This window comes from Oncorhynchus clarkii, chromosome 8 (assembly GCF_045791955.1).
Source record: "Oncorhynchus clarkii lewisi isolate Uvic-CL-2024 chromosome 8, UVic_Ocla_1.0, whole genome shotgun sequence".
Taxonomy (NCBI): Eukaryota; Metazoa; Chordata; class Actinopteri; order Salmoniformes; family Salmonidae; genus Oncorhynchus; species Oncorhynchus clarkii.
The window spans coordinates 20943441-20971385 of record NC_092154.1 but is presented as its reverse complement, the minus strand read 5'-3'; the positions used below and the strand labels follow the sequence as shown (position 1 = coordinate 20971385).

The window sequence follows — 27945 nt, the reverse complement described above, 5'->3', positions numbered from 1 at the left end:
TGCTAACCATGTGTATGGGACCAATAACAGCTGCTAACCATGTGTATGTGACCAATAACAGCTGCTAACCATGTGTATGTGACCAATAACAGCTGCTAACCATGTGTATGGGACCAATAACAGCTGCTATCCATGTGTATGTGACCAATAACAGCTGCTAACCATGTGTATGTGACTAATTACAGCTGCTAACCATGTGTATGTGACCAATAACAGCTGCTAACCATGTGTATGTGACTAATAACATCTACTAACCATGTGTATGTGACCAATAACAGCTGCTAACCATGTGTATGTGACCAATAACATTTGATTTGAACTATTTCATTGATCTATGCACTTCACCATGTCATGTTTTCAGCCTTTATTCTACCTGCTGTGTGCACTGCAGTAATCCCTCTCTCTCTGTCAGAAAAGCATCAACAAAAGGACAGACAACAATGTTAGGAATGTGGGAAATTAAAATAAAAGCAGAAAACTCGCTGTTCAATTTCCAAGGTTTGGATGGTGGTGAAAGGAAAAAGCACTCTGTGTGTGCAGTCTGTCGTGTCCTGCTGTGTGCCTGTTTCTCCAGCCCTAAGGTTTCCGCTGGAACAGGGAAAATACACTATGAACACATGCTAAATCAGGATTGACCAGCTTTTATATTTTCTGATGAAAGAGCAAAAAGTTGAAAGAACATATGGATCGTAAATGCGACAGTTGTATTTGGTGCATCGGCAAAATCATTAGTAGCAATAGGAAATTGATGAAGCGAGAAAAATACCAGCTCTCCCCTCATTTAACACAAATCAAACAGCCTCATGCAGGTTAATTATTCACTGACAGGATTTATGTTATGTTCTGTTCCTGAGAAAATCATCTCTGCACAATCAATTTGTCTTTGTCTTTGTTGTGAAAACAGCAGTAATTAAACTCTCAATGAAAGTGTTGGGAAGTGGAAATAGCTTCATTATCTATGGGGGGGGGGGGGGGGGGGGGGGGGTTGGATGCTCAGTGCTACTATGTTTTCCTTGTCCATGTCATAAAAAGAAAAATGCTAAATTATTGTTTGTGCATCTAATGAGGGGTGATTATTCTGGATCTATTTCTATCTGTTACCCATCACTGTAAAGCCAAACGCTCTAATCTATCTCTTCCTGCTTTAGTTCCATTAGTTCAGAATAGATCTGACATATTTTCTTTTCTGAATGAGAGATGTATGAATTATTATAACAATGAACAAAAACAGGAAAGATCTGGTTATGAATACATAATGAATGGAATACAAACATGGAGGATATGAGACAAATGTTAAAATATGCCCCAGAAAGCATAAATATTCACAAGGTAGAATGCAGTAGAATGAGGTGGAAATCACAGGCCTGCCAATGAAAACAGTAAAATATTAAAGATATGTTCTCCTAGTGGAGTGAGCCTGCATGCTGTCATTGTCTAGGAATACTTGCCAGGATTTATCATGAACAGTTACATTCATGCAAGGTGTTTGGGGTGACACAGCCACAAGCATAGCTACATACAGTGGGGCCAGAAATGATTGACACCCTTGATAAAGATAAGCAATAATTCACATACTGAGCTATATTGTATACTCTACAAAAATTGGGAGATTATATATTATATATTTGTTTAACAAGTAATACTTTCTTTCTCAAAAAGGTAGGGGGTCAAAATTATTGAAACCTAAAGATTGTTTTTAATAATGTCATCAAAAATGTAGTATTTGCTCCCATATTCCTAGCATGCAATGACTGACTACATCAAGCTTGTGACTCTACAAACTTGTTGGATGCATTTGCAGTTTGTTTTGGTTGTGTTTCAGATTACTTCTCAATCATTATTCACGATTCATTCAAGACTATCAGAAATTTCAGAGTCATATACCTAGAAATATAATAGTGTTGAAGATGGAGGTGATTTTCCAAGCATTAAAATATATTGTTTTTATTTTGGACATATGATTGACAGTTCACATGGCTCTGGCTCACAGGGTTAGATGCACATGGTCTCTTCTACATAGGGCTGTAAAGCAGCCAGCTAGTCCATCATAAAACACAATCTTAGAGAAAAGGTAGAGAGTAAAGAGCAAATGTCTGCTATATGATTCATATGACCCTAGTATCGACAGTGGAATTCAGCCACCAGATAACAATTAAATACTCAATTCTGACTTCACTCAAACATGGATTACAAATATATTGAAATAAATTGTTCTGGGACTGATATCATAACATGACACATTTAACTTGTGTGTGGCTGTCATGATCGACAGACAGTGGGGTCATTCTTGAATTGGAGCGTCAATTGGGCATGGCATAGAAAACATTTAATGTATTTAGGTACATCTTCCCATTCTAAATCAACTAATATGACAGCTTAAAGTGGGACTGACAGCATTTTATCTCATTAAAATCTGTTCATATACACCCCTAGGAAGAATATGACATCTTTTAAAACATTTGACACTCAGATATGGTCATTTTCACATTTTCATACATTTTTAGAATGTTTGTTACGTACTGTATACTAAAGGCATTTGTGAAAATTATATAGCAATAGAGTGTAAAAGCGGCTGTGCTTTTGGATACAATTCAGTAAATAAAACCTAATAAAAACATCTGTCTCGTCCAGGACCAGTTTACGCAGACCGGTGCACCATAGCCAGTCAGAGCTATATGCAAACAAGCCATTTGCACATGGCCTGACATCATTCACTTTGAACCGGACTGTGCGTTTACAGGCAGTTGCAACGGTGCGACTTTAGATCATTAGAACGCATTCACCAAAAGCCACAAAATACACCTGAATAGATTTCTGTAAATATGTCAATACCACTTGGGAGTCTTCTTACATTTGGGAACTTTAAAGTCCAATTGATCAAACAACCATGAAAATGTAGGCTCTTTCCCTCAGTTATGCACATCAACAACTTCAAGATCAACAACTAAGGCTAACCTGCGAGACATCTTATGAAGGAACATTAGATAAACCCTCTCAAACCTTTTCAGCTGGTTGGTCGCCAAAATTGCACCGATAAACGATGGGGAATTGTAACCTACTCGTCCTTCTGCAGCTTGTCCCAACCAAGCACCCACATCTAACTGGCTAAAGTTAGCAAGCTTGCTAGCTATCTACTTCCAGACACAAATTCAGAGCTGGTTAGGCTGTTTACATGTTATCTAGAGCATTCCTGACTAACTATTACTTTCTTTGCCTACGTTTACTGACACCGGTTATATTCAATGGATAGTGAGCATTAGTAAATTCATCCGTTATTCTGTGCTTTGGCACACTCAGATGAGCCTTCTCTGAAATCGGAATAGATAGCCAAAGTGAATTCCTCCTTCGGCCGCCTTTCCTTCCAGTTCTCTGCTGCCAATGACTGGAACGAACTGCAAAAATCACTGAAGCTGGAGACTCATATCTCCCTCACTAACTTTAAGCATCAGCTGTCAGAGCAGCTCACAGATCACTGCACCTGTACATAGCTCATCTGTAAATAGCTCATCCAACCACCCCATCCTCATACTGTTATTTATTTTGCTCCATTCCACCCCAGTATCTCTACTTGCACTCATCTTCTGCACATCTATCACTCCAGTGTTTAATTGCTATATCTGTAATTATTTCGCCACTATGGCCTATTTATTGCCTTACCTCCCTTATCCTACCTCATTTGCACACATTGTATATATACATTTTCTATTGTATTATTGACTGTATGTTTGACTATTCCATGTGTAACTCTGTGTTGTTGTTTGTGTTGCACTGCTTTGCTTTATCTTGGCCAGGTCGCAGTTGTAAATGAGAACTTGTCCTCAACTAGCCTACCTGGTTAAATAAAGGGGGAAAAAGTGCATTTTCGAATGCAAGAGATACTATATGCTACTATATACTATATTCTGCTATATGCTAATAGTCATTCAAGTTCTTACTAGCTAACCAAATGACACCTGAATCTCGAGCTGTGTATAACCAAGGAAAATTGATGAGGGGGAAAGTCACTCACCCACTCCTTCAATGACATGACATCCTCCTAGCAGCTAATGTCAGGCTGCGTTTTCTTTAGCTTGCTACATAAATAGATACGCTAGCCTATTAGCCATGTTATGACTGACTTGTGATCATTGCCCTTGTGGGTTTGATTGTAATGTCATTGCCAGCCTTAGTTACATTCGTCCGTTTTGGTCCAAAAATCTGTTTCACCTGTCTTTGTGCTTGTCTCCACCCCCTCCAGGTGTCGCCCCATCTTCCCCTGTGTATTTATACCCGTGTTCTCTGTTTGTCTGTTGCCAGTTTGTTTTGTTCATCAAACCTACCAGTGGTTTCCCCCTTGCCCCTGTCTTGTCTATAGTTCCTGTTTCTAGTTTTCCTGGTTTTTTACCTTTCTGCCTGCCCTGACCCTGTCTGCCACCCTGTACCTTTGCCCCACTACTCCGGATTACCGACCTCTGCCTGACTTGAGCCTGCCTGCCATCCTGTACCTTTGCCTGCCCGTGTTCGATTTAATAAACTTCTGTTACTTCGACACTGTATGCACCTGGGTCTTACCTTCAAACGTGATACAAAATATTGAGCCATTCAAACTGAAACCATGCATCCTGAATGTAGGCAGCAAACAATGTACCAGGCCAGCTGTGATTTACAGGCTGATAGCAATATTTTTTTTGGACTACCAAGAAACACATTGGTGAATTATATGAATCATGCATTGAACTGAATCAATCTATTCTGCCAATAATGGCTTAGTGTACATCATGGAATGTTGAGGCAAACAATACCTATTTTTAAAACCTCTTATGAAGTTGGTTTTGTAGCATAAACTGGGAATTTGATATTTTTGACTGATATGATTCTGTTTCATATCTGCAAAGTAGTTCAAATACGGTCAGTTCCACTTAATGACTTTTTTTAACATTGTGTCACTAGTATCAGTAGTAACACGAGACATTTTAAGTTGAGGATTTTCTTAAATGGAGCCCACAGATGGTCAAATCTAAGGTGATTAACCCTTTAAAAATCCTTTGCACAAAATTAATCAGATCACTTACATAATGTTATTTCCCTTCATTTAAATTAAAACCAAGTGACACTTTGGTTTTAGACACAATTATCAATGGAAACTATTCCATGAAAAGGGTGTGATTAGCTAACAATTTTCTTTAATATAGACCACTCCCCTGATACAGTTTTCCACTGGAGAGAATTGTTGGTAACACCAATTACATAAAACTGAGGGACAGACATTATACTAGCCGAAAATAGGTATTTTAATAGCCTTTTGTTTTTATTGATCTATACAATATATGAAATACTTTCGTTCACTCTCTAGAATTCTAAATAATAGATGTCTCTAAATCCCCAAAACATTTCACAACAACTCTACACAAGACACTTTGCATTAACATAGTTTTGCAGTATAAAGGACTTATGTTTTATCATTGATAAACAGCATAAAATATAAACAAAAACATGCATGATGTGTAATTGTCTTTACATTTTTATGATTACAAAGCCAAGGGATGAAAATACCTCCACAATTCAAGAACAACCCAATGGCTTCAATGCGGTAGTCATATCATACTGAGAGCTATTGAGTAGAGGGGAGTTTATGACGATAAAGACTGGTCTGAAGAGAAGGCTGCACTCTTAAAAAAAGGGTTCTTTGACTGTCCCCATAGGATAACTGTTTTTGGTTCCAGGTAAAACCTTTTTGGGTTCCATGTAAAACCCTATGGGTACAGCCGAATAACCCATTTAGGTACTAGCTAGCCCCTTTTTATTTAAGCGTGTAGTGGCTCTGGCAGGGAGCGTGCATCGATCGGAGCAGGCAAAACCAGAGATTCAAAAAATGATAAGTATAGTTTCAGCCCACAGCCTGCCAATCCTTATCCGCTCACGCTGTGCACTCCTTTGTCTTTTTCTCCTGCTTTGGCAGATGGATCCAGAGCTGAGGCGAACGGGAGCTTTGAGGGCGAAGACCAAAAATAGAAGCATATGAGTAAAAAACTGAAAAACAGCTTGAGGCAGATGCTTTAAAAATACAAGAAGTCACTGACCCATCTGTTGCGAGGAAATCCCAATATAAGGGTGCAGTGTGCATTACACAAGGCTCGCCATCACAGCACCTAAGAGTGAGAGCTCTTTGCCTTTAACCTTCCCATCGCCCAAGATAGACACCATAGTTCCCAGGTCCCCCTTGAGAAAGTGGTTTCTAACCTCAAGGGTCTTGTCCTGGTTAAATAAAAACAAATAATCTAAAACCACATGGGAAACAAACTCTGTTAAATCAATCTTCATATCATGATTTTTGTATTGTTCATTGTGGCTAGACATGATTCACAAACAGTTGACATCCAGCACACCTGTTATACAGAACAACATCTCGACTGTTGAGACCATGAGCAAGGAAGCAGACAATGTTGTAGCATCCCATGACACATCTGTGACAAAGCATATATTAAGGTTCTGGTGAAATGATGCAAAAGATCAACAAAAACATCAAACAAAAGCCTCAGTGAATAGCCTGTCTTTATTAAAGCCACTTGGAAGTGGTATTTAAAGCATAATGCTAAAAGCAAGTAAAAAAAACAAATTCACAATGTGCTTTTTTCCCCCAACTAGTTTCTTTCTACTCATTTCAAAATTAAACATTTTCAAATAAAATTAATCATGGAAAAGTGTGTACTTCCTGTTGTGTTCGTTCTGTGGTACAGTGCATTAGAAAAGTATTCAGACCCCTTCCCTTTTCCCGCATTTTGTTACAGCCTTATTCTAAAATAATTTCATCTAATATTTTCTCATCAATCTACACAGAATACCCCATAATGACAAAGTGAAAACAAGTTTAGAAATGTTTGCAAATTTATTAAATATAAAACAAATACTTTATTTACAGTATGAAACTCAAAATTGAGCTCAGGTGCATCCTGTTTCCATTGATCATCCTTGAGATGTTTGAACAACTTGATCCAAAATCAAATCTTATTTGTCACATGCTTACTTACAAGCCCTTAACCAACAATGCAGTTCAAGAAATATATATATATTTTTTAAATCACCAAACTAAATTAAAATTAAATTGATTGGACATGATTTGGAAAGGTACACACCTGTCTATATAAGGTCCCACAGTTGACAGTGCATGTCAGAGCAAAAACCAAGCCCTGAAGTCAAAGGAATTGTCCGTAGAGCTCCGAGACAGGATTGTGTCGAGGCATTGATCTGGGGAAGGGTACCAGAACATTTCTGCAGCATTGAAGGTCCCTAAGAACACAGTGGCCGATCACAGAACACAGTGGTCATCACAGAATGATAGACCATTCTTAAATGGAAGAAGTTTGGAACCACCAAAACTCTTCCTAGAGCTGGCCGCCCGACCAAACTGAGCAATCAGGGGAGAAGGCACTTGGTTAGAGAGGTTACCAAGAACCCGATGGTCACTCTGACAGAGCTCCAGTGTTCCTCTGTGGAGATGGGATAGTCCTTCCAGGAGGACAACCATCTCTGTAGCACTCCACCAATTAGGTATTTATAATAGTCGCCAGACGGAAGTCACTCAGTAAAAGGCACAACAGCCCGCTTGGAGTTTGCCAAAAGGCACCTAAAGGACTCTCAGACCATGAGAAATAACAGTCTCTGGTCTGCTGAAACCGAGATTGAACTCTGACCTGAATACCAAGCGTCACGTCTGGAGGAAGCATGGCACCATCCCTACGGCGAAGCATGGTGGTGGCAGCATCATGCTGTGGGGATGTTTTTCAGTGGCAGGGACTGGTAGACTAGTCAGGATCAAGGGAAAGATGAACGGAGTAAAGTTGATGAAAACCTTGATGAAAACCTGCTCCAGAGCGCTCAGGACCTCAGACTGGGGCAAAGGTTCTATTTCCAACAGAACAACGACCCTAAGCACACAGCCAAGACAATGCAGGAGTGGCTTCGGGACAAGTCTCTGAATGTCCTTGAGTGGCGCAGCCAGAGCCCGGACTTGAACCCGAGCTAACATCTCTGCAGAGACCTGAAAATAGCTGTGCAGCGACCTGACAGCGCTTGAGAGGATATGCAGAGAAGGGGAGAAACTCCCTAAATACAGGCATGCCAAGCTTGTAGCGTCATACCCAAGTAGACTCGATGCTGTTATCACTGCCAAAAGTGCTTCAACAAAGTACTGAGTAAAGGGTCTGAATACTAATGTAAATATTATATTTTAGTTAATATAATTCTTTATAAAATTGCAAAAAGTTTTTAAAACCAGTTTTTGCTTTGTCACAATACCCCATGTGTGTAGATTGATGAAGGGAAAAAACATTCAATCAATTTTAGAATAAGGCTGTAACGTAACAAAATATGGAAAAAAGTCAATGGGTCTGAATACTTTCCGAATGCACTGTATCTATCTACTGTGTGTAGTACACTAGCCTACTACAGTATCTGTAGTTCCTTGGTGCTGTCGCCGCACTGCTGGTGGGAGCTGGGAGTGTTCAGCCAGAGATCTCCTGGCGGATGCTAGCTTGGACAGCCAGCTGTGATAGATGCTCCTTTATGTCCTGTAGGTTCTGAGACAGAGAATGATTGTGTGTGCACCGGGCCTTCCTAACCAGACATGCTGCATCACCAGCCCCTCCTACAGGGGACAAACAAACAAACACGAACCTAACATGATCCTCATTGCTGGTAGGTCAACCTTTTTGTCATATTTTAACATGCATATTTTACCACAGGTAGCACATGGGACCCACTCTTCATTTACCTTTTCAAGTTTTAGCCACTTACAGCACAGATGAGACAGGATGGTGTAAACATAGTTCACAGCATATTGTCCAGCTGCATAGATGAGCTCATTTTCCCTGGTCTCAGGTTTTTGAGTTGCAGTTCCTTTTGTAGTGCTGTTTTGTTTTAGCTTAGTAGAAAGACGGCGAATGTCTTTGTACTGACTGCACCTTGGAGGGCCGAGGTACAGCCTAACCTAACCAAGATCAGTCTGTAGTGTGTGTCGTGACATGTCAGCTCCACTCTGAGCATTGGAACGACCCACACCTCACATATCATATTAATCAGAACAGAAATTTCCTTCAGAAGGCCAACTCTTTCTCCCAGGGCACAGATAAATCAAGAATGAACAAAGGTCCACACTAGACAGATGGACTGACAGACATGACAGGAGGGGTTGTGTGGCCCGAGGCTGCCTTGATCATTGGTGACAATCAGGTACACAAAATCAAGAACACAAAAAACTGCATATGGATTCCACACTCAATCCAGAGTTTTGCCACAAAACCTTTCTTCCTTCTCTAGTAAAACACCTCAACTGGGCTTGATCCAGTAACAGTACTGCCCATTGGCTCCTGGGTCGGTTGGCTGGCTGCCTGGCTGCCTGCCTGAGTTCCTGCCTGACTGGTTAGTGTCCAGTGCTGCCTGGGGGAATTGGCTGTGGTCACTTGCTGCTGGCACTGGTGTCGGCTGTTTTGACAGCGTTAGTGTTGAGGTTGTCTGAGGGCCGCGCCGGATCAGATGACGCGGCCCCGTTGTGTTGAGTCTCGTCCATGAACTGCTGCACGGCCAGCAGCACGGCGTCTTCCACCAGCCTCTTACTCAGGCTCACAAGCTCCTCATCGTCAGGCTCCGGACCCTTCTTGACACCTATACAACCAACGACACCACAACAGCTAGCATCACTACCCTGTTACTACTCACACCATGCAGCCTAGCAGCTCTAGGCTATATTACACTCGCTCTATTCCAGCCCAGTGTCAACTTCTGTCAACACAACAAGAGCCTCCTTGGTTAAATGCTCTTCAAGGCTTAAAGTTAATCAGTTAGTAGTGATGGTAAGATCATACAGTATCAAAGCACATTCACAAAGAGACTGGGAAGTACATTTGAGAAATTAAGTGACCTGTTTTTAAGGGTCTGTGAATTCACTATGGCTATAGTTGCATGAGATAGTCAGTGCCTGCAGTAATGTTCTCTTGTTAGCTATTGTATCAGTGACAGTCTGCCAGTGTGTTAGAGTTGGGATTGTGCATTAGAATGACAGGGGATTGGGTATTTACAGTGAGAACACTGAGAAGCTAGCGGAGACTAAAGCAGGACAAACACTGCTATCAATCTTTCATGCGGTTGCTCCAGTAGTGTTTGTGAGTCAGTCAGCTAGTCACACAATAACATGTCAAGGGAGGGAGTCAGGGAGAATACAGTGCATTAAATGAAATGGTGCTTTGGGCCTCAGAGAGCCCACAGAGACAGAGAGGCACGTACTTGTCCGAGCAGCCCGAGGCCCGCTCTGAAAAAGATCTGCAAGACAAACAATAGCCATTTAGCAACAGAATAGCACTTCTCAAATCAAATCAGACTCCATTTCTCACAGAGGAGTTTGTGTGGCAATTAGTCTATTCAGTTTTTAGATTGGCCATACATATTTTGATTGATTGACAGAGCATACCTTGATTTCAGTACTGAATGATTTGAGCTTGATAAATGTCAACACTCATTTTGAAATAGTACTTCAAAAGTACTCATAATACTTCACACATTTGATTTATGTGGTGTTTCATGGTCTTGTACTCAGAGGACCACTGTGTTACAGAATCAAGTAGTCAGATTAAGAAAGATTAAGAGTATTATTTTTCTCTTTGGGATGAGTCTCAATCTCCAAAGACATTTAATTAAATACTTACAGCAAAGGTGGATAAATAATTCGCTTTCTTTAGACTGCAAAGTAATGACCTTTTTTGTTAACCTACAGTGTGAAGATTAGAATAAAGAGAGAGCCGTTATATTAGTGACACGTGGAGCGTTAGTTCCTCATCGTCAGGAGTGTGAAGAAAAACATAACTCAATCAAGGCAGGAGAGTGCACTTTGAACCATGGAAGTCCTCAGAACAGAGACACAGTGTACAATACATATAAGGTTGTGCAGACATCCATTGAACTCTATGCTAGTCATTCTATTTCTAGGTATGCATACATCACACCTAGAGGAGACAGCTTTGCGTTGACTTGACACCAAACCTGAACATCGTAGACTAGACTTTCTCTTCCACTCTAGCTATAATATTGAGCAGCCGGAGAGGCTAAACTCTATTCCATTAGCTGCTGCACAACCATATGAGAGCAGTAAATGCTCCATCAGCACCCACAATAGTGTGAGCGATAAGGCTGACAGATTAAGAGCTGGCCAGCAGGGCGTATCAGAGAGAGAAGTGGTTCACCTTTTCATTTGGACTGAGACGATGGAAGCCCAAACCCAGTCTCGCCTAGGTTCGTAATCATGGCGATAGCATTAGAATGAGTTTGAGAGTATTGAACTATGCAGGTATCGAACACCACTCACTCAGTCTGTCTCTCTGTTGCCCTCTCTCCTCCACTCTTGTGGCCAGACATTTCATTAGAAATGCCAGAAATGTAAGTTGCTTTCCTCCATCCCCGGGACGGGGAGCTGTGCAGTGGGGCCTGCCTGGAGGTATTTCCTGAGGAAACGGCAGCTTCATTAGAGACATCCTGAGAGGAGAGTTCCTCCTAAACCACCAGGTCATCTAATGGAAATGAGGCGACAGGGGGCCTGGTGGCCTGACAAGGTTGTCATTGGGTCTCAGCTCCAATCTTTCCTAACGAGGTTAGCAAAGGCTGTGTGTGTGATAAAGCAAAGCATGTCTCTCTATCTTGGCCAGGTCTTGTTCTCAACTAGCATACCTGGTTAAATAAAGGTGATTTTTAAATGTTTTTTAATAAAACATCCAGTATGAGACGGAGTAAATAACAAATGGCAGGAGAGAAAAGGGCAGGGCTTTCCCAGGGCACAGTGGCTACATAAAAGCAAGCAGAAAGAGAGACAGAGAGGAGTGCAGACAGGCAGCAACAAGCAGGACAATAATGCATAGCAAGAAACCAATCAAGGTTTCTCTCACAATATGGATGCAGCATAGAACACACTGAAATGAGAATTGTATCACAGATCCAAATAAGGCAACAAGCACAGATTTTCTGTGTGTGTGTCTTTGTTCTGAGTCATTCCCCCATCTTTTCTCCTCCAGTGGCTGCTAACTGCACTGTGAAGGACAGGCATACCGATCAGCTCTAGCTGGGTACAATCCCCCCCTCTTACCACCACCCCACCCCTCTCCGCCATGCTGCCTTTTAAAATCCCAAAGCCATTATGTAGCCCTGTCGGGGTTGTCAGAGGCTCTGGGCTCACAGTTTGTGCTGGTGGAACAAAAGACAGCCCCTTTTTCCATGGAAAATACAGTATTCACACGGCCAGCCAGCGGCGAAACGAGCACACGCTTCTCGCACCCAGCTGTGCTCACGAGGGATGGCGACGTCAGTCATCACCCAACAAGCATCTGACCTCTTACAACAAACCTATTCACCCCTCTCATTCCCTTTGCCATCCCTCTATTTTCCCTCTCTCACTCCCCCTCACCCCCTAGCAAGAAGTAGGGCAAACAGGCTCTCAGAACAAGGCAAGCTCTCTGACTGCAGTGTTTCAGAGAGAAAGGGCTGCATAGAGTTTGAGACAGAGAAAGAATGCAGACAGAAAATGCTGCCAAATCAAAAAATACATCCCAATTTAACCTGGCTTTGCCAGAATGGTCAGACCTTTGGACCAACTCATAAAACTGTCTTGAGAAATAAAACATTAATTGGTTAGCAGCATGGGAGCTGCCAGTGCTGAGAGTGCTGCAATGTCCATTGTTGGAGAGGCTGTTAGCGCACAGCAGCTCTAGAAAGAGAAACTGTCAATTTGACTGACAGCCCCAAGTCCACATCTACACACTAGTTACAGAGACAGGAGCATGCACATTTATGGCATGTGCACGGTGTTGGACTGTAAACTCCTCCGCAACGCCAAGATGAGACCTAAAGTGCAAATACAAGTACACACGCACACAAAATCACATACTTACCCACACACACTACAATTATGAGCCACTTTATTTCTCCTATAGATCTGATTTAGAGTCCCAGCCACATGCAAACCATAAGACAGACACACACACACTTACTGATCTTCTCCTCCGCTCGGGAGAAGGGAAAGCAACACAACTGCCCCATGGCCGATCCTCTCCGCCTCTCTCTATCACTCCCTGCTCTATTCCGTTGCAAACGGATGAGTGGTAAAATCCAGTACAGCTTCCACACCGCCTGAGATGGAGTGAGTGAATGAGGGTGTAAACGAGGGGCTGAATGCTGCGTTCGCTCTGTGATAGAGAGGGGAGGGGTGTGAGAGTCCGGACAACGTGACTGGGAAGATTTTAATTTACTGGCAATTTGAGAAATTTACCGGAACCATATGCATTGGATGAGTAACCCATTAGGGCATCCACCCACAGTGCTCAGAATAACAGAAATCATACTTAGATTATGGTAATGCTTCTTAACAGAACATGCAACTCCTGTAATGAAGCAGCCAATAAAACGTCATTTTCAAACATTTGCCAAAATGCAATTTGCTGTAAATCACTATTCTAAAACAGCACACCTGATAGCAGTTCCGTAAAGACAAGGACATTTCTAAACTTTGAACGGTAGTGTACATTTGGCAAATGTATTTCCATGTACTTCCCTATTGGACCCACCGCTATGCCATTTCGCTCCTGTTCTATTGGTTTTCGTATCAACTTTCTTTCGTTGTCCAGAGCCAAAGGCACAATTCCAGTCATATCAGCAACCCATCCTAGTTGTTGCATCTTTAGACTCCCCCTCTTTCAAGTTCATAAGAGATTTTAATCTGAGCCTGTAATTGAACCCACAAATGCTGATGCTCTAGATACTCAACTAGTCTAAAGAAGGTCAGTTTTATTGCCTCTTTAATCAGACAACAGTTTTCAGCTGTGGTAACAAATGCAAAAGGGTTTTCTAATGATCAATTAGCCTTTTAAAATGATCAACTTGGATTAGCGAACACAACGTGCCATTGGAACACAGGAGTGATGGTTGCTGATAATGGGCCTCTGTACACCTATGTAGATATTCCATTAAAAATCAGCGGGTTTCCAGCTACATTAGTCATTTACAACAGTAACAATGACTACACTGTATTTTTGATCAATTTGATGTTATTTAAAAATTTTACAAAAAAATATTTTTTCAAAAACAGGGACATTTCTAAGTAACCCCAAACTTTTGAATGGTAGTGTATATAATGAATCCTGTCCATACAGAAATAAATAAAATAAAAGCCTGACATAGCCACAGAGGAATTGAGGATCAAATTAAAAAAATTGCTATTGATTGTTTCAAATCACAAGCTTGTAAGCCTATGTCTATTCAGGAAGCCTGTGTGCCAATAGGCCTAGCTGATTATTGAGTTGCGGCCGTCAGTGAAAAGCATCTAAAATATGTCTGAAGATAACGGGTCTCGAGTATAATTTAAAATGTTGAGACAAGGGGAGGGGTGTTTGGCGAAGATATAGGCGAGTCTCTCTCCAGAATGGCTCAGCTGTCTACTTCCAATTCTTGCGCGTTCACTGTGTGAATTGTTCGCCCTTTAATAGAAATGTTTTATCAATTCCCCATTACATACAGTGAGTGTACAAAACCTTAAGAACACCTGCTCTTTCCATGATATAGGCCAGGTGAATCCAGGTGAAAACTGGGATCCCTTATTGATGTCACTTGTTAAATCCACTTCAATCAGTGTAGATGAAGGGGATGAGACAGGTTAAAGACTTAAGCTTTTTGACAATTGAGATATGGATTATGTGTGTGCCTAATTTTTGTACACTCTGTGTATTTCAAAACTATATTATTGAAATTAAGCTCATCCACAAAAATTCGCATTTGAAAATCATAACTGGCACGCAGAATGGTACAGTAGGATACATCGTAAGCATCCCGACATTCACGCACCAGCTATGAAGTCTTTATGAAATAATTGCCTCCCGTTTCAGTGGTAGGATGTAGCCTATAGGCTACTTTGAAGCGAGGTAAGACATGCCTCATAATATAAAATAAAACATTCAGAATTAAAACCATTAAGTATATTTTCAAAATGCATACTGCCTTTAGCTCACATTGTAAAGTGGTGGGTGACACACTGATAGCCTGTTGCCTGCAGTTGAATGGGAGGCGAGCTTAAATTACCAGTTGAGAAATAAAAATAGTACCTCTTTAAATCGTGCACCAAAACTGTTTTACACACATAACTGCATTTAGAATTGTTGCACAATGAATGGGATAATAGAGGCACATGTTTTATTCCAGCAGCAAGCAGCTGAGGAGCTGCAGGAGAAGTTCTCAAAATAGGCTCTGTGTGCTGGGCGTGTGATAGTTGTGTTGGATAAATATGACACATGACTAGCAACACACAAAAGGCCAATTTAAATTTCACTAAATTATGCAAATGAAACTATAGACAAATAAGCATGACGGTCAAACGTATTGGTATTTCAATCAATGAACAAAAAGCATTATGCAATAGGATTTCTTTTTTGGTCATTTTGGCCGACGACTGTTATTTATTGGCTTAAAAAACAAATTGAAGCACTACGACTAACTCACATTTAATGCGCTAACCTACAGACCCAAAAGATCAAATAAGAATCACACCAACAGATCAAAATGTCAAAGTGCAACAGAATGCTGTAAGTGAAAATCCAATCATCCTTTTCTACAATTCAAAAGTTGAACAATTGTAAATGCTTTTAGACAGTGGCTTTTCGAGCAAAAACTAAGAATAGAATAATGACATGTCAGGCAGAGAGACAAGACATACACAATCTAGCTATAGGTAATGAACACATCTCTGATGTCCACTTCATTATTAGCCATCTCTGCTCTGACCCCACTGGCCCAGGTACCCCTCTCAACACTGTCACCACCTCTTACCCACCATCCAAGGCCCACTAGAAGGCAGCCTTTGTGAAATACTACGCCAGGGTAACTACGGTCCTCTCCTCTACTTAACCCTCGACATACAAGATTTAATTAGCAGCTAATTCAATCTAGTCTGTTGGTATTCAAAACATATGTGATTGTGGAGGAGTGCGAGATGGATGGGTGGGCACACAAAGGCCAGCTTGGATCTCTCTCACACACACACACACACACACACACACACACACACACAGACACACGGCCATGACAGGGTGACGCCTGCTTGGAAAATAATGAAATAAAACTGCTCTCTGGAGGTCAGCACTGCTAGACGCCTGGAAGTCTTTACTAAGGGGGAAAAAATGGTCTGTCTATCAGTCTGTGGACCTAGTCTAGATGACGGTGCTGATCTCAGACACAGCTCTGTTATTGTTGTTAAACACGGATAACATCAGAGCTATTTTAGCTTGGAACGCCAGCGTTTATTATTTCTGGAATGTCCCACTGATGGTGATTTACCAGGTCTAGTTGCGTTTGAAAGATGAAAGCCTTGATTAAATCAGATCTATCGACATGTATTGAAAGTCAAATGCACCCGAGCATTACTTTTAATGTTGGACAGCGTGAATCTGACAGATACTAAATGAATCAGGGACTTGTTTTTGTGCGAGAAATGAATAGATTTATTCAGACAGTGCAGTGCAGTGCAGAGACCACTGAGTCTTACAGTGTAGATCATCCACATAATTAATAATCGCACAACAAACAGCATCAGATCCATACAACAGCATGTTTCATATGCAGAGTCTGAGCGAGCAGGTAGGGCGAGGCCCTTGTTGTGCGGTGACAGGTAGTCTAGCAGTTAAAAGCATTGGGCCAGTAACCAAAAGGTTGCTGGTTCGAATCCCTGAGCCAACTAGGTGAAAAATATGTCGACGTGCTCTGAGCAAGGCACTTAACCCTAATTGCTCCTGTAAATCGGTCTGGATAAGAGCATCTGCTAAATGACTAAAATGGAAGCAGGGGGGAAGTTATCGCAACCAGCATGGGTCCAACTCACCTCGCATTTTTCCTCCACTAGTTACTGCTTATCTATACAGGGGGATTTTCTTATCGTTCACAGAGCTACTGGTATTGACGAGGTTTGACGAGGCAGCTGAACATCTTATCAAAGCTTTGTTGCTCGGCATATGTGAGCCTAAGTCGCTCCAAACTGTGGTTGTCATTGATGGGACTATGCTGTACTCTTAAACTGTGATTGGAAGAGATTTAGTTGGTCAATCTATTATGGAGGACCAGCAGCTGTCTGAGTGATGAGTTGTGGCCAATCCTAGATGCTGGATTAAACCTGAGTCAGGCCGTTAAGGATGTGTGATGGCATTGTAACAGGCCATTGATGGACCACATACACGGCAGCATTTGTCCTCAGCTGGCTGAGTGGGCCAGCAGTCTCCAGCTCCCAACAACAGTAACCACACAGCTGCTTCTACTCTAAAAAAAGAGATTCACTCACACGTGTAGGCAAAATTATGCACACACGCTCGTGGACACAGACCAAAATGGGCACACATACACTGTTAAACCCTCCCCCATCCCATTGTGGTGCTACAATGTGCCAATCGCTGTGCTTCAATGGAACAGGAGAAAAATTACAGGGTACAAAAACACATGACTGGATGTTCATGATGAGCTAGGGCAGTTCTAGGGCAGTTTCCCAACGCCAGTCCTCCAGTAACCCCCAAAGTACACGTTTTGTTGTAGCCATGGACAAGCACACCTGATTCAACTTGTTAACTAATCATCAAGAGAAAGAAAAGGTTTCTGGCCAAGGAAAAAGCTTTTAACAGATTAAATGATCACTCTAAACCAACAAATTGACAATTCTTCTAAAGATTCAATTACAACATTACCATTACTCAGTGGAAAACAGAGAGAGCTAGAGAGGTTTGGAGCCACATGGATAGAACATGTGAAAAATGCTCCAAACATTTCATGCATTTACAGCAGAGAAATGTTGCCAGGAGAAATATATCAAAAGCGAATTTGAGAGAGAATGGCATTGTCATCTCCCAATGATATATATAATATTTCAAATAGCTGTTCACCTTAGAGGAAGACAGCCCTAAAATCTGACCATTCTCAGAGATTTTATATAGAATCACCCCCACCCGAAACTTACTGACGAGCAGCAAGATTTGATCGAGGAGGAACTACTTTATGCCGTTGAATCATTCAAAAATAGGCAAGTCACCAGGTTGATGGAATTCCAATTGAGGTATATAAAATGTTCTTTACAGAAACCCCTACTATCCGGCACCCACCACGTGAGATTCATTTCATTATTAAAGCAACATGCAGAAGTTCAATATAAAGAGCCAATTAAACTGAAAAATTGGAGACCCATCACGTTACTTGGTTGTGATGACTGTATAATGTCGAAATTGTATTTCTTTAAAAGTTAGAACAGCATAACAGCATGCCGTACAACTATAAAAAACTATAAATGATTTTGGTCATTGTGTATGCAATTCTGTATTTGTATGGAATTGCAGAGTAAATTGATACACTGCTCAAAAAAATAAAGGGAACACTAAAATAACACCTCCTAGATAAGAATGAATGAAATATTCTTATTAAATACTTTTTACTTTACATAGTTGAATGTGCTGACAACAGAATCGCATAAAAATTATCAATGGAAATAAAATGTATCAACCCATGGAGGTCTGGATTTGGAGTCACACTCAAAATTAAAGTGGAAAACCACACTACAGGCTCATTCAACTTTGATGTAATGTCCTTAAAACAAGTCAAAATGAGGCTCAGTAGTGTGTGTGGCCTCCACGTGCCTGTATGACCTCCCTACAACGCCTGGGCATGCTCCTGATGAGGTGGCGGATGGTCTCCTGAGGGATCTCCTACCAGACCTGGACTAAAGCATCCACAAACTCCTGGACAGTCTGTGGTGGATGGAGTGAGACATGATGTCCCAGATGTGCTCAATTGGATTCAGGTCTGGGGAACGGGCGGGCCAGTCCATAGCATCAATGCCTTCCTCTTGCAGGAACTGCTGACACACTCCAGCCACACTCCAGTCTAGCATTGTCTTGCATTAGGAGGAACCCAGGGCCAACCGCACCAGCATATGGTCTCACAAGGGGTCTGAGGATCTCATCTCGGTGGCAGTCAGGCTACCTTCGGCGAGCACATGGAGGGCTGTGCGGCCCCCCAAAGAAATGCCACCCCACACCATGACTGACCCACCGCCAAACCGGTCATGCTGGAGGATGTTGCAGGCAGCAGAACGTTCTCCACGGTGTCTCCAGACTGTCACATGTGCTCAGTGTGAACCTGCTTTCATCTGTGAAGAGCACAGGGCGCCAGTGGCGAATTTGCCAATCTTGATGTTCTCTGGCAAATGCCAAACATCCTGTACGGTGTTGGGCTGTAAGCACAACCCCCACCTGTGGATGTCGGGCCCTCATACCACCCTCATGGAGTCTGTTTCTGACCGTTTGAGCAGACATATGCACATTTGTGGCCTGCTGGAGGTCATTTTGCAGGGCTCTGGCAGTGCTCCTCCTGCTCCTCCTTGCACAAAGGCGGAGGTAGCGGTCCTGCTGCTGGGTTGTTAACCTACGGCCTCCTCCACGTCTCCTGATGTACTGGCCTGTCTCTTGGTAGCGCCTCCATGCTCTGGACACTACGCTGACAGACACAGCAAACCTTCTTGCCACAGCTCGCATTGATGTGCCATCCTGGATGAGCTGCACTACCTGAGCCACTTGTGTGGGTTGTAGACTCCGTCTCATGCTACCACTAGAGTGAAAGCACCGCCAGCATTCAAAAGTGACCAAAACATCAGCCAGAAAGCATAGGAACTGAGAAGTGGTCTGTGGTCCCCACCTGCAGAACCACTCCTATATTGGGGGTGTCTTGCTAATTGCCTATAATTTCCACCTGTTGTCTATTCCATTTGCACAACAGCATGTGAAATGTATTGTCAATCAGTGTTGCTTCCTAAGTGGACAGTTTGATTTCACAGAAGTGTGATTGACTTGGAGTTACATTGTGTTGTTTAAGTGTTCCCTTTATTTTTTTGATCAGTGTATATTTCAAACGTATTGGGAAGATATGACAAGCCAAAATCATGGAAGCAGGTCTTAAATTGTACATATAAAACATCAATAGATACATACTCAAAAGCCTTTCAGTTAAAGATATTCTATAAAATTCTGTAAACAAAGCTGTCCTGATGCCAGATGGTGAAATGTGCTCCAGAATCCAATGGTGGCGAGCTTTACACCACTCCATCTGACGCATTGGGAATGGTGAATGGTGCTATGCCATGGAAACCCATTTCATGAAGCTCCTGACGAACAGTTCTTGTGCTGACTTTGCTTCAGCATTTGGCGGCCCCGTTCTGTGAGCTTGTGTGGCCTACCACTTGGCGGCTGAACCATTGTTGCTCCTACACATTTCCAGTTGACCAGGGCAGCTCTAACAGGGCAGATTTGGTGGAAAAGTGGCATCTTATGATGGTGCCAGGTTGAAAGTCACTGAGCTCTTCAGTACGGGCCATTCTACTGCCAAAAAAACAGAATGGAGCTAAGCATAGGCAAATTCCGAGATGAAAACCTGGTTCAGTCTGCTTTCCACTAGGAGATTAATTCACCTTTCAGCAGGACAACAATCTAAAACACAAGGCCAAATCTACACTGGTTGCTTACCAAGACGACAGTGAATGTCCTCTTTCCATGATTAAATGAGGTGGTTCGCGCTTTCAGTTTTGACTGAATGCCGCCATCCCAGTTTCTGGTTAGGGGATGTGACCAATATAATGTGATGATACTGAGTGTGTCCGAGTTAGTTTTGACTTAAATATGCTTGACAATCTAAATCGCAAATACCTGAAAATGGTGGTCTAGCAATCAACAACCAATGTGACAGAGTTTGAATAATTTTGAAAAGAATGGGAAAATATTGTACAATCCAGGTGTGGAAATCTCTTAGAGACTTACCCAGAAAAACACTCAGCTGTAAATCGCTGCCAAAGGTGATTTTACAAAGTAATGGCTCAGGTGTGAATACTTATGTAAATGAGATATCTGTATTTCTTTTTCAATCAATTTGCAAAAATGGCTAAAACATGGTTTTCACCTTGTCAAATGTCAATCTTGAATTTGGGCTAGAACACAACAGAATGTGGAATATGTCAAGGGTTTTAAATACTTTCTGAAGGCACACATAAGCAGATGCACACTAAAGATAACAAGGCCCTTCCTATCACCTTTCTGAATATGACTAGTGTTATTCATCGCTGTGCCATCATGGCTTACTCACTACACAAGATAGACGTTTCTAGTTGCTACCCAAGACGAACATCCAAGGTACATTATCAGCTGGCCAAGCCTAAATACCACACACACTTTCACCCACTCAAAGTCGAGGCCATTATCATTAAAACACACTTGAGCCTATATAAATATCAACTTACAGTGTATAGTAAAATCGGTCTGAAATGCCAGGCAAAGGATTTAGGCAGCACAATTAATAAATATTACCACAATATATCAATACATACACAGTGATCATTTTAAATGTAATGATGCCTCCAACTTGAGCAAGAGGACTGTCCAATAGGCCTATTGCACACGATGAAAACATCCTGTATTTCCTAGACATAGTTCAGCAGGACAGCTCAAATGCTATTCGCTCTCTTTTACCAATGAGGCCTGGAGGAATTGAGCATGTGCACCCCTAATCGGAGATCCTCCTACATCCCCCTAACTGGAGATCCTCCTACATTTACAAAAACAACACTGTTATAATACACCACCACCCTGCTACAGCAATGTCCAGCTCACAAAATCCTAGTTGATGTGTTCTGCAGCAGAGGAGGAAACAGCCTATCTTTAGGACTGTTAAAAATGGCTGGTCAGCTGATTTTAGCCATGCCTTCTGGTTAGTTCTAATCAGGCAGCTTAGTCTCCCATTCAGAGGACCCCCACTTTTGTTAGTGTCTTATTTGTCAATGTCACACAAAATAATCACCACCATATCTCGTTCAGCCTGTCAGCAGCCTTGATTCCCGGGATTTCAGTTTGTTAGTCTATGGCCCCAGCACGCTTTGTAGTCAGAAACATGAATTTTACATAATTATGACATAACATTGTAGGTTGTGCAATGTAACTGCAATATCTAGACTTCAATAAAATATGGAACGGTTTCGTATTTCACTGAATGAATAAAACGTTTTGTTTCTGAAATGATAGTTTCTGTATTTGACCATATTAATGACCAAAGGCTCATATTTCTGTGTTTATTATATTATAATTAAGCCTGATTTGATAAAGGAGTCAGACTGAGCGGTGGTAGGCAGCAGCAGGCTCATAAGCATTAATTCAAACTTTACTGCGTTTGCCAGCAGCTCTAAGCGCTGTGCTTCAAGCATGGCTGTTTATGACTTCAAGCCTATCAACTCCCGAGCTTAGGCTGGCAATACTATAGTGCCTATTAGAACATCCAATAGTCAAAAGGTATATGAAATATAAATGGTATAGAGAGAAAGTCAACGCGTCATAATTCATATAATAACTACAACCTATAACTTCTTAACTGGGAATATTGAACCACCAGCTTTCATATGTACTGAGCAAGGAACTTAAACTGTCGCTTTTTTTACATGGCACATATTGCACTTTTACTTTCTTCAACACTGTTTTTGCATTATTTAAACCAAATTGAGCATTGTTTCATTATTTATTTGAGACTAAATATATTTTATTCATGTATTATATTAAGTTAAAATAAAAGTGTTCACTGTTCATTCAGTATTGTTGTAATTGTCATTATTACAAAATATTAAAAAAGCAGATTAATCATCATCGGCTAATTTTGGTCCTCCAATAAATGGTATCGACGTTGAAAAATCATAATCGGTCGACTTCAAGTTCTCACTGGACCTGAGTCTCAGTTAACTGAACCATGAGTGGTCAGATGTGTGTGAATGTGGACATCTTCCATTAAACTCCTTATCCTTGTTCGCCTCATCCTTGTTCTGATCAGACATTCTGTAGTGGTTGCTACTGGCCTTAAGCCAGCACCTAAGATTTCTTATTACATTCATGGTCTTTCGATTCTCTACAACCCTACCCCTATTTTTCAAGAACCCACCAGTAGCACACCTCTCGCCAAATTCACCTACACTACCTTCTGCTAGTCTGCTGACGAAATGTAAAATCAAATGCATTCGTTACATAGTTTACAGCAGGTGTAAAATATAAGCATTTTGCCCTGTGTGCTAGCTCCCTCAGCAATGCAGTACATTTAAGGAATAAGGCATCTCAGGGGTTTGTGGTAAATGGCCATTATACTATGGCTAAGGGCTGGTCCTGGATACAGCCCTTAGCCGTGCTATATTGGCCATATACCACAAACCCCTGAGATGCCTTATTGCTATTATAAACTGTTACCAACGTATAAACAAGAGTAAAAATACATGTTTTGTCATACCAGTGGTATACAACAGCTTTCAGCCTATCAGCATTCAGGGCTCGAACCACCCAGCTTATAATAATTAATAATTTAAAAAAAATTAAGTTACCAGTAGCACGCTCCTCTCGCCACATTCACCCACACTACCTACCGCTAGTCCGCTGACAAAATCAAATGTATTCGTCACAGTTTACAGCAGGTGTAAAAGGTGCAGCAAAATGCTTATGCGCAAGCTCCCTCAACAATACAGTACATTAAATTAATAAGTAAAAAAATAAAGAGGTAGAAGAGGAAGCATCCAGTAGACAGTAATAGACTACTATAAAGTGGGTAGTGGAATCAATAGTATCAATAGCATATAATATACTGAAAAAAATTAAATGCAACAATTTCAAAGATAGTATGAAGTTTGAGTTCATAAAAGGAAAGCAGTCAATTGAAATCAATTGAGGCCCTAATCTATGGATTTCACATTACTGGGAATACAGATATGCATTTGTTGATCAGATACCTTAAAAAAAAAAACACAGTATCTGGTGGGCTACCATTTGCCTCATGCGACACAACACATCTCCTTCGCATAGAGTTGCTATGGAATGTTGTCCCACTCCTCTTCAATGGCTGTGCAAAGTTGCTGTATATTGGCAGGAACTGGAACGCGCTGTCGTACATGTCGATCCAGAGAATCCCAAACGTGCTTAATGGGTAACATGTCTGGTGAGTATGCAGGCCATGGGAGAACTGGGATATTTTCAGCTTACAGGAATTGCATACATAGCCTTGTGACGTGATGGAGGCGGATAAATGGAAGAACAATGGACCTTGGGATCTCGTCACGCTATCGCTGAGCATTCAAATAGCCATCAAATAGTTAATTGTCCATAGCTTATGCCTGCCCATACCATAACCACACCGCCACCATGGGGCACTCTGTTCACAACATTGATATCAGAAAACTGCTCGCCCAAATCTGCCCGTTCCAGTTGAAACCGGGAGTCATCCACGAAGAGTACAGTTCTCCAGCGTGCCAGTGGTCATCGAAGGTGAGCATTTGACCACTGAAGTCGGTTACGACGCCAAACTGCAGTCAGGTCAATATCTTGGTGAGGACGACGAGTAAAACAGATGAGCTTCCCTGAGACGGTTTGACAGTTTTTGCAGAAATTTTTTGGTTGTGCAAACCCACAGCTTCATCAGCTGTCCGCAGGTGAAGAAGCCAGATGTGGAGGTCCTGGGCTGGTTACATGTGATCTGCGGTTGAGGCCGGTTGGACATACTGCCAAATTACCTAAAATGACGTTGGAGGTGGCATATGGCAGAGAAATTAAGATTTAATTATCTGGCAAAAGCTCTGGTGGACATTCCTGCAGTCAGCATGCCAATTGCACTCTCCATCAAAACTGGAGACATCTGTGGCATTGTGTTGACAAAACTGCACATTTTACAGTGGCCTTTTGTCTCCAGCAAAAGGTGCACCTGTGTAATGAGCATGCTGTTTAGTCAGCTTTCCACACCTGTCAGGTGGATGGTATGGCACCGAGAGAGATGGTCGCTTCGAGTTCTTAGGAAACTATGCAGTAATATTATTATTATTATTATTTTTAAATGTATAATTTCTTACATTGTTACCCCAGGAAATCTTAAGTCTTATTACATACAGCTGGGAAGAACTACTGGATTGAGAGCGACTTCAACATTACGACCAGGAATAAGACTTTCCCGAAGTGGAGTCTCCCGTTTGGACCACCACCCAGGACAACGAAGGTAATTCCAGTAGGCAATCCAAAACAACGAAGCCGCAGAAGGGGCAGACGAAGCGGCCACCTGGCCACGCCCCGTAGACGGGAGCGGTGTGCACGAGTATACTACTAGCCAATGTCCTGTATCTTGACAACAAGGTAGATGAAATTTGAGCAAGGGTTGCCTTCCAGAGTCAGATTGTAACATACTGTTTCACGGAAACATGGCTCTCTCGGGATATGTTGTCGGAATCGGTTCCGACAGAGATAAACACCTCTCTGGGAAAAGGCCTGGCGGTTGTGTATGCTTTATGATTAACGACTCATTGTGTAATCATAACATAAAGGAACTCAAGGCCTTCTGCTCACCCGATCTAGAATTCCTTACAATCAAGTGCCGGCAATTCTACCTACCAAGAGAATTCTCGTCAGTTATAGTCGCAGCTGTGTACATTCCCCCTCAAGCAGATACCAAGAAGGCCATCAAGGAACATCACTGGACTACATGCAAAAGGGAAACTATGCATCCTGAGGCTGCATTTATTGTCGCTGGGGATTTTAACAAAGCAAATATGAGAACAAGTCTACCGAAATTCAAGCATATTGATTGCGCTACACGCATGCGCAACACCCTCGACCACTTCTACTCTAACTTCCCCAACACTCTGTTCGTCAAATCCAACCACAACGCCATCTTTCTCCTTCCGTCTTTTAGGCAAAAAACTCAAACAGGATGTACCAGTGATGAGAACCTTTCAACACTGGTCGGCAAGATTGTTTAGATCATGCGGACTGGAATATGTTCCTGTCAGCCTCTGAGAACAACATCGACCTATACGCCGACTCAGTGAGTGCATTTATAAAGAAGTACATTGGAGATATTGTACCCACTGACTATTAAAACCTACCCTAACCAGAAACTGTTGATGTATGGCGGCATTCGCGCAAAACTGAAAGCGCGATCCACCGCATTTAACCATGGAAAGAGGTCTGGAAATATGTCTGAATATAAACAGTGTAGTTATTCCCTCCGCAAGGAAATCAAACAAGCAAAATGCCAGTACAGGGACATGGTGGAGTCGCAATTCAACGGCTCAGACACGAGACGTATGCGGCAGGGTCTACAGGAAATCACGGACTACAAAAAGGAATCCAGCCACTCCAGGGACACCGACGTCATGCTACCAGACAAACTAAACACCTTCTTTGCCCGCTTTGAGGATAATACATTGCCACCGTCGCAGCCCGCTAACAAGGACTGCGACCTGGGTCTCAACCCCACCCTGTGCAACTGGGTCCTGAACTTTGACGGGCTGCCCCCAGGTGGTGAAGGTAGGAAACAACATCTCCACGTCGCTGATCCTCAACACTGGGGCCCCACAAGGGTGTATGCTTAGCCCTCTCCTGTACTCCCTGCTCACCCACGACTGCGTGGCCATGCACACATCCAACTCAATTATAAAATTTGCACATGACATTGTGGCGGATAATTTTAGAAAGAGGGTCCAGATTGTCTAGCCCGGCTGACTTGTACGGATCCAGATTTTTTTGTTCTTTCAGAACATCAGCTGTCTGGATTTGGGTGAAGGAGAAGCGGGCTGTCAATAATGGACTAGTGAAACAAACACCAAAATATTTTTGGTGGACTTTTCCTTTAAGCTGGAGACAGACAGCTAGCTCATTTGGGTGCTCATATGAGGCACAGAGACAGCGTTTGGGATAATAGGGTGGTCGTGTCTAACCCTGCTCATTCCTTCAACTCTACTCCCAACAATTAAATTATCACTAGAGAGCTCATAACAACTAGTGAGCTACAGGCAGAAATCAGCAATGCTAAATTGTAATTATTTCCACCTCTACGGCCCATTTATTGCCTTACCTCCCTACTATTCTACATTTGCGCGCACTAAACATAGATTTTTCTATTGTGTTATTGACTGTACATTTGTTTATGTGCAATGCAACTCTGTGTTGCTGTTTTTGTCACACTGCTTTGCTTTATCTTGGCCAGGTCGCAGTTGTAAATGAAAACTTGTTCAACTGGCCTACCTGGTTAAATAAAAGGTGAAATAAACATTTTAAAATCCCAGTAACGAGCCACCTATGGGGAGGGGGGCACCCTTGTGGACACTGACCCAAATTGTCCCGCTCACCCTGGGGAGACTAATATACCCCTTGAACCCTGTGAACAACATGGAACGCGGAGTAACTGAGACAGAATTAAACATGGACGCCCAAGCGTCCAACATACGTTGTGATTTCGTGAAACTGTATAGCCTGCATGATCGGCAACTTGAAGGCACAGGGGGCTCTGGAAATGGCTGATGTAGTACCCCATTTGCCAAACGTGGGAGCAGTATTTTTTTGTGGAGGCCCCTCGCTCTGGGAATTACCCCAGCCAAGTGATCGGGGGCTGCATGCAAACCCTGTTGTTTTCTTCATTCCCTCCAACTCCAGGAACTAAAAATATGAATTGTGTTGCCATAACACCAGGGGAAAGCTAATAAGTTATTCGTCAGAACGTAAGCATGCTAGCCAACGTTACCCAGAACGCTTTTTAGCATAAGTTAGGCTAGCTAGCCTCTGACCGCAGAAAGGTCTGTTTAGAATAACTAAGCGAGTTACCGCTACGTATACCAAACAAAAGAGCTACCCCAGAAACTTCATCATAGGGAGGCAGGAACCTGGCTAGCATGCTATGCAGTGCTTGTTTAGCTAGCCTGGTCTCAAAACTCCACTTAGGACCAGATCGCTTTATCAACAAGTCTAGGAAGAGGCAAGCGGTGCTAGACCGAGGCAGACAGGTGGCGGGGGGTACCCACCAGCCTCTCGTAACTGGTGACCGAGCGCACAGGAGCCGGTTGGGTGCAGGCAGCCACCACATACTCTAGGC

At 42.3% G+C, this 27945-nt stretch overlaps 1 protein-coding gene across 1 annotated transcript in view; it reads right to left on the bottom strand.

Annotated features, from left to right (window-relative positions):
* Nucleotides 1–6513: 6513 nt before the first annotated feature.
* The window catches only part of LOC139415094 (A kinase (PRKA) anchor protein 7), a 32865-nt gene continuing 11433 nt past the window's right edge, over nt 6514–27945 (bottom strand). Inside the window, 2 exon segments of the mRNA XM_071162905.1 lie at nt 6514–9639; nt 10258–10293. Coding sequence (XP_071019006.1) covers nt 9434–9639; nt 10258–10293 — 242 coding nt within the window. The 3' untranslated portion in view covers nt 6514–9433.